The following is a 7,638-nucleotide window of genomic DNA, read 5'->3' as shown; positions in this document are numbered from 1 at the left end:
TAGAATTAAATCAGAGAATTTAAAATAAACGTATTATATGTTAAGTTTTTTTTTTTTTTTAGTGAGTGATTTATACGTAAGTTTAGTTGACCAAATTAAATATTAACATGTACACGCTATCTAAAAAGAATAGAAGAAACAAAATTCACACATTCGATAACAACTTGCTACATTCCATTACAAATAAACCTTTCTTTTCTGTTTCCGTTCCAAGTTCGTGAGGATGAGGCTGTTGAAGGTTGCCACTTGCAATCTCAACCAATGGGCCATGGACTTCGATTCAAACACTCAGCGAATCAAGGACTCCATCGCTATCGCTAAACAATCCGGCGCCGTCATTAGGCTCGGCCCTGAGCTCGAGCTCACTGGCTATGGCTGTGAAGACCACTTCTTGGAACTCGACACCGTCACACACGCGTAATAACTTCACTCATTCCTTTTTCTATTTTTCTTTCTTTTCAATTAGAAAGTGATGGAAATTGATTTGATTACCTTGTGAAGTATGCTGTGGTTTTGGTTTTCAGATGGGAATGTTTGAAAGATATCTTAGTTGGTGATTTGACGGATGGAATTGTGTGTAGCATTGGAATGCCTATTATCAAGGACTCTGAGCGCTACAATTGTCAGGTTCTTTGTTTGAATCGCAAGATTCTCATGATACGCCCAAAGATGTGGCTTGCGAACGATGGCAATTATAGAGAACTTCGATGGTTCACGGCGTGGAAGCCGAGAGATCATCTTGTCCATTTTCAGCTTCCCGGCGAGATAGCTGAGGCGTTAGGCCAGACATCGGTTCCCTTTGGTTATGGATTTCTGAAGTTTAAGGACACGTATGTTGCATAATCACAAGCTATATTTTTAAAGTGTTTATTAGTTTAGTTTTTTTTAGGGTTATTTAGTGTGTTCACTTACGAATTCCAGATAATGTGTAAATGCATGTTAAGAACTAGTGTGTTCCAACTACTGTGTGTTTGTATTTGTGTATGCTTAATTTATTTATTGTCATTCCAACTTCTGATTCGATGTTTATTTCAAAATTGTAGAGCTATTTCGGCTGAAGTTTGTGAAGAGCTGTTTACTCCAACTCCCCCACATTCTGAGCTTGCATTGAATGGGGTTGAAGTATTTATGAATGCCAGTGGAAGTCATCACCAACTTAGAAAGCTTGATGTTCGTCTTCGTGCTTTTATAGATGCCACTCACACTCGTGGCGGAGTATACATGTATAGCAATCACCAAGGATGCGATGGTGGCCGTCTTTACTATGGTAGAATATGTTTCTCTTAATACAATGATATAATGCTTTGAAGTTGGTGTCTAATGCATATTCTGGAGAATGAATACCTTCAAATATATGCAAGTTGCTATACGGACATGTTAACTGTTATTTTAGCTTCTTTTCCAGCTTTTGGAGATTTTACTTATGTGGCCCTTTTGTTCATTTCTTAAAATTTACTCGTAACAGATGGCTGTGCTTGTGTTGTGGTCAATGGTGATCTCATTGCACAAGGGTCACAATTTTCTTTAAAGGATGTTGAGGTTGTGGTTGCACAAATGGATCTAGACATGGTATTTGTTGCATGACCTCCCATCTGTAATGCATGCAATGCCATTTTAATCCTCAACTGTTGACACTGGATTTGGTTCCATAACTCCATTTTTTCTATTGGTAGGTGGCAAGCCTAAGAGGATCCGTAAGTAGCTTTCAAGAGCAAGCAAGTTGTAAAACTAAGGTTCCTTCAGTGGAAGTACCATATAGTCTTTGTGTACCTTTTAATCTTAAACATCGTCTTTCCATTCCACTAAAGGTAATGCACGTTGTCACCATTTTGAGTTGCAACTTTTAGATAATGTCACAATATTATTCCTTCAATTGCTCAGGCTGCCAAGTTGCTAATTGAATATGATATATGCTTTGCAGATCAAGTATCACTCTCCTGAGGAGGAAATAGCATTTGGACCTGGTTGCTGGTTATGGGACTATTTAAGAAGAAGCGGAGCATCTGGTTTTCTGCTTCCCCTTTCTGGTGGAGCAGACAGTTCATCAGTTGCTGCAATTGTTGGTTGCATGTGTCAGCTGGTTGTTAAAGGTACATTTGGATTGATGTCAAGTGCTGTTAGATTCTTATATACCTTCAAGTTTCTATCACCTGCCCAACTTGTGGCAGTATGTAGAAGCTATGTTAATAGTGCATACAAACAAATACTGCTTATTTAGGAACAAGAGTAAACCACCAAAAAGGCACCCAAAGTATTTTATCAATGACAAAAATGTCTCCGAAATTTATTATTGACAAAAATATCCTCAAATTATTTTAAAATGTGACAAAAAAATGCACATCTATGAACTGAAATGTTCTACGTTAATGGAAAAGAACGGTGTGACAAACGGAGAATGTCAGAGTCTCACTTGCCACGTTGAATGCTCCGTTAGCCACATCACATTTTTTCCATTAACGGAGCAGGCCTTTGATCATGATTAGGCATTTTTGGCATGTTTTCAAATTATTTGAGGGCATTTTTGTTGATAACAAAATTCAAAAACATTTTTGTCAGCGGTAAAATAATTTGGGTGCATTTTTTGTGGTTTACCCTTAGGAACAAGCATACTATTCAACTGACCACTAATCAAACCTCTGTTAAGTACCACCAATAAAAGGATCTCAAGGAAGGGTGGTTAAGAGGTGATACATAATTAGATGATTATTGAATTGCTTATAGAATTGGACTTTCATGGATATAGTACTTTTTCTTAGTTCTGTGTGTTTTGAATTCCTTCATTGAAACCAATCTGAAACAATTTCTAGTAATAAAATCAGGATGTCTATCTCTTTTTTCTTTTACATTTTTTCAAACGTGGAAGAGGTGGAATAAACAAAACCTTGTAGTTTATATGGCATTCATTAGTTATTCACTTCTGCCTGCAGAAATCGCAAATGGAGATGAACAAGTTAAAGCTGATGCAATAAGAATAGGAAACTACAAAGATGGACAATATCCTACTGATAGCAGAGAATTTGCCAAGCGAATATTCTATACTGTTTTTATGGGATCTGAAAACAGGTAAGTAATAAATTTGATGTCCTTCTGTTTTTTCAATCTTTGTCTGTACAACTGAGTTTATATCTGCTATTTCTATAGATCCTCATCAATGTTTATAAAGATCAGTCTACTTCTGCTTCACTCACATGTTATCATAATGTTATAAAAAAAAATTCCTTGCAGTTCGGACATGACAAGGTCACGGGCCAAGGTGTTGGCTGATGAAATTGGTTCATGGCACCTTGATCTTTCCATTGATGGAGTTGTATCTGCGTTTTTGTCATTGTTCCAAACACTTACAGGAAAGAGACCACGCTATAAGGTAAATGAAGCATGGACTAGTGAATTATTTTAATCATAGCTAGCAAGTACCAGAACTCTCTGTTTTCATACACTTGGACTTCTGCACGAGAATATGTTGATAATGAGATAAATAAGTGTTACAAATATAAATAGTCATATGTAGATCTCCATATTGATATTGGGACCTTGTTACTGACTGGTCAAACTGGCAGAAACTTAGCTTCGTTGCCGGGAATCTAACCATTTTTATCCTGACTAAAAGCTTGGAAATCTGATGTGTTTAATTGTTTATGTTTTCATGCTGTTATAGGTCAAATAATTTCTTTGTATGCCTTTACAGGTAGATGGTGGATCTAATGTTGAGAATCTAAGCTTGCAGAACATACAAGCTAGAATCAGGATGGTGCTCGCCTTCATGTTAGCATCACTATTGCCTTGGGTTCACAACAAACCAGGGTTTTATCTTGTCTTGGGGAGCTCAAATGTGGATGAAGGATTACGTGGTTACTTGACAAAGGTCTACACAGATTTCGATTATTACTTTCTTCATTGCTTGCTATTATTTCTCATTTTTGTGGTCCATTACACAGCAGTTACCAAAGTTTATCTCTTTTACAGTATGATTGCAGCGCAGCAGATATAAATCCTATTGGTAGCATAAGTAAGCAGGACCTTAGGACATTCCTGCGATGGGCAGCTATCCATCTTGGTTACTCATCTCTGGCAGAAATTGAAGCAGCTCCACCTACTGCTGAACTGGAGCCTATACGTTCTAACTACACTCAGGTAATATTTTGTTGTCTTATATCTTCCGGCACTGATCTTGAATCTCTTGAAGAACCCTTTCAGTCGACCATATTTGGTATGTGTTTTGTCGCCATATGGGATTTTTGTCAAGTGGAGGTGGTAATGGTGGAATATATCATTACAACAACATGGAGTTCATTAATTTAACTCATCATCTACTTCTGTGTATCAAAATGAAATGTAATTATGAAATTTTCCCTAGATGAAGTACAAAGACAATATAAGAGGAAGAAGAGCTTAAATCAGGTTATAATAAAAAAATCTCAGGGACATCCCCTTAATTTAGTCATTAAAGATCCTTTGGAAGAACTACTTTGCTTCATTTATTGTGAGCATCCAAATAAAAGCAAATAGTGTGTCCAAGAATGAATTCAATCCTATGACAATGTGAGAGCTTGAAAGCTATTATTCTTACCTCTTAGTGAAGTCCAGCGACAAGTAGTTGCGTTCTTCATTCTCCCTTTTCAGCAATGCCATATTATGTTCTGCTTATTCGGTTTATATGCAATTATCTAGGCAATGATAATTTATATATAACTCAAGGTTTTAAAATATGTAAGCAAATACCTCATTCTTTGTTTTAAACAGCTTGATGAAGTTGATATGGGAATGACTTACGAGGAACTGTCAGTCTATGGAAGACTACGGAAAATCTTCCGATGTGGTCCAGTTTCAATGTTCCAGGTATATCCCTTGCTTCTCCCTCCTGTCTTATTCATTTTCTTCTGCTACCTTTCACTGGTTTTTCAGTTCTAAGTTTTCATCTCTGAATTAATGTTTGAAAAGAAAAGGTCAAAGATATGGTAATTCTGCCCGTGACCATCCCATAATGTAAAGTTTAATGGCCCAGAAATATGTAAAAAGTAAAAGCAGAATCTATTTGCAAGCCATTTGACAGGCCTCTGAAAGTGGTTTATTGTTCCTTAAGACTAAAAATTGTGGCAATTATTTCATGATAAAAAAAGAGAAACATCACTGATATTTTCTTAGCAGAAATATTGATTTCTTTGCTTGGTACGATGAAACTCAAAGGAGAGTAACTTCTTGCATCATTAAATCAACGAATTTGGTTTGTTTGGTGGTTCAGCTATAACGTATAGTTTTTGTAATTTACTGTTGCAGAATCTGTGTTATAGATGGGGTGGAAGATTGACTCCATCACAGGTGGCCGAAAAAGTGAAACACTTCTTCAAGTACTATTCAATCAACCGGCACAAAATGACTGTCTTGACGCCTTCATATCATGCCGAGGTATGTAGTTTCTTGGGGTAGAGTTGTATGCCCTCGTACAAATCTTAATTGTATTCTTATAATTATGTTGGTGATGAAAAGTTTACCATTTTTCACTCAACTTGCAGAGTTATTCCCCGGAGGATAATAGGTTTGATCTGCGCCAGTTTCTCTATAATGTGAGATGGCCCTATCAATTTCGGAAGATTGATGAACTAGTGAGTGAGTTGGATGTGAAAGACATTGTTCAAGAAGGAGACCATGTAGCAGCTGTATCAGAAGGTGTTGGTGGGATGGGAGTTGCTGCAGCAGGTTCAGGCAATCCCAAAGTCGGATTCTAACTAAAATTTAACCAAACCAGGAATGAAACAACAGAATAAATTAGAAGTCTGCCTAGACAGAGATGTAGATTTCATCTTTCAAAAATTAATGTACATTTTTTTTTCCCACTTGATATAGTCTATAGAGATGTATGAGTGGCTAAGAAACTCAGTGTCTACCAAATTAATAAATTTAAATGAAAATTGTTCGGTCACCCATACTCATGTTTGTGAGATTTCTGTAAGAAACAATACCTCTATCATTTCGCTTCATCCTTTTTTATTGTACAGTTTACTCTCGTGAGCAATGAAATTAATCCAACCTAGCATTTCAGCTTCTATTGTTTGTCTCCATGAGAATGCAGTTTAAAAAAAAGGAAGAGGATGATGCCTTAAGAGAGAAAAGCTTCGACTGTTGCAAGTTAGATAAACATGGATAATTAAAGCTAAATATTAAAATAGATTATTTTTGTATACATGTAACTCATATTATAATGTAAAAGACACAACTAGGAAGATTTAGTGTCATTAGGAGGCAGCTAATTATTGTTTGTAAAAATCATGGAAGAATAGATTTCAATGAATTTGTAAAATTTCTGGAAAATTGCTTTTGCTTATTTGTTTGTTCTTGTTTAAGTATTTTTTTAGAATATATTTTAGTTTGCTTAATATATTAGAAATGGGGTTAATATTCAAATTCGTCCCTGAAAGATCACGCGATCTTCATTTTCGTTCTCGAATGATCTTTTTTAATCAAATTAGTCCCTAAAAGATAAAATGTAAGTCAAATTAGTCCTTTTGTCAGAAAGTGCCACGTGGCAGGTCAGTGACACGTGTCATGCCACGTGTCACTTGACATGTAAAAAAGTTTTTAATAGTTAAAATAGTCCTTGAAAGACGTAAGTCATTTTCATCCCTCAAATTTTAAAAATTAGTCAAACTAGTCCTTATATAATTTTTTTATTTTTTCTTTATAATATTAAATTTGAAATATTTTTTTATACTACTAATTTTAATAGAAATGTAATTGACAAACAAAACATTAGTAATCGTATATTTTCTTCTTAAAATTTTTTTCAATAAAATTATCTCTCTTCTTTAATTCTTCTCAAAATCTCTTATTCTTTTCTATTCTAAAACATTTTTCTTACATTATTACATTTTACTAGAATATATATATACTCAAAATTGAAATGTATGTATTTATTAACCTAAACAAAGTTATATGCTCAAAATCAAAATTTATGTATGTTAAACTAAACAAAGTTGTATCACTATTTTTTTTTACTACATCTTTTTTTTTTTCCATTATGGTATTACATCCTATATGTAAGTTATACCATTACATCCTATATGTTTTAAAAAGATGTAGTAGAAAAAAATAGTGGTACAACTTTGTTTAGTTTAACATACATAAATTTTGATTTTGAGCATATAACTTTGTTTAGGTTAATAAATACATACATTTTAATTTTGAGTATATATATATATTCCATCAAAATGTAATAATGTAAGAAAAAGGTTTTAGAATAGAAAAGAATAAGAGAGATTTTGAGAAGAACTAAAGGAGAGAGATAATTTTATTGAAAAAATTTTTAAGAAGAAAAGATACGATTACTAATGTTTTGTTTGTCAATTACATTTCTATTAAAATTAGTAGTATCAAAAAATATTTCAAATTTAATATTATGAAAAAAAATAAAAAAAATTATATAAGGACTAGTTTGACTAATTTTTAAAATTTGAGGGATGAAAATGACTTACGTCTGGACTTTCAAGGACTATTTTGACTATTAAAAACTTTTTTACATGTCAAGTGAGACGTGGCATGCCACGTGTCGCTAACCTGCCACGTGGCACTTTCTGACAAAAGGACTAATTTAACTTACATTTTATCTTTCAGGGACTAATTTGATTAAAAAAATCATTCGAGGAC

The 7,638-nt window shown here is 34.2% G+C and overlaps 1 protein-coding gene across 3 annotated transcripts in view; it reads left to right on the top strand.

Annotated features, from left to right (window-relative positions):
- The window catches only part of LOC107639495 (glutamine-dependent NAD(+) synthetase), a 26,975-nt gene extending 20,934 nt beyond the window's left edge, over positions 1–6,041 (top strand). The window contains exons 2-14 of one of the 3 annotated variants that reach the window (XM_016343007.2): positions 215–417; positions 525–830; positions 1,044–1,267; positions 1,466–1,569; positions 1,674–1,808; positions 1,922–2,090; positions 2,928–3,063; positions 3,226–3,364; positions 3,686–3,862; positions 3,964–4,131; positions 4,741–4,836; positions 5,275–5,403; positions 5,511–6,041. In XM_016343007.2, coding sequence (XP_016198493.1) covers positions 224–417; positions 525–830; positions 1,044–1,267; positions 1,466–1,569; positions 1,674–1,808; positions 1,922–2,090; positions 2,928–3,063; positions 3,226–3,364; positions 3,686–3,862; positions 3,964–4,131; positions 4,741–4,836; positions 5,275–5,403; positions 5,511–5,723 — 2,190 coding nt within the window. In that variant the 5' untranslated portion in view covers positions 215–223 and the 3' untranslated portion in view covers positions 5,724–6,041. Of the gene's footprint in view, positions 1–156; positions 418–501; positions 831–1,043; positions 1,268–1,465; positions 1,570–1,673; positions 1,809–1,921; positions 2,091–2,927; positions 3,064–3,225; positions 3,365–3,685; positions 3,863–3,963; positions 4,132–4,740; positions 4,837–5,274; positions 5,404–5,484 lie in introns of those variants that run through there. The other 2 variants (XM_021121360.1, XM_021121361.1) reach the window with 2 other exon arrangements.

Source organism: Arachis ipaensis, chromosome B04, assembly GCF_000816755.2.
Source record: "Arachis ipaensis cultivar K30076 chromosome B04, Araip1.1, whole genome shotgun sequence".
Taxonomy (NCBI): Eukaryota; Viridiplantae; Streptophyta; class Magnoliopsida; order Fabales; family Fabaceae; genus Arachis; species Arachis ipaensis.
This window is presented reverse-complemented; position numbering and strand designations above follow the sequence as displayed.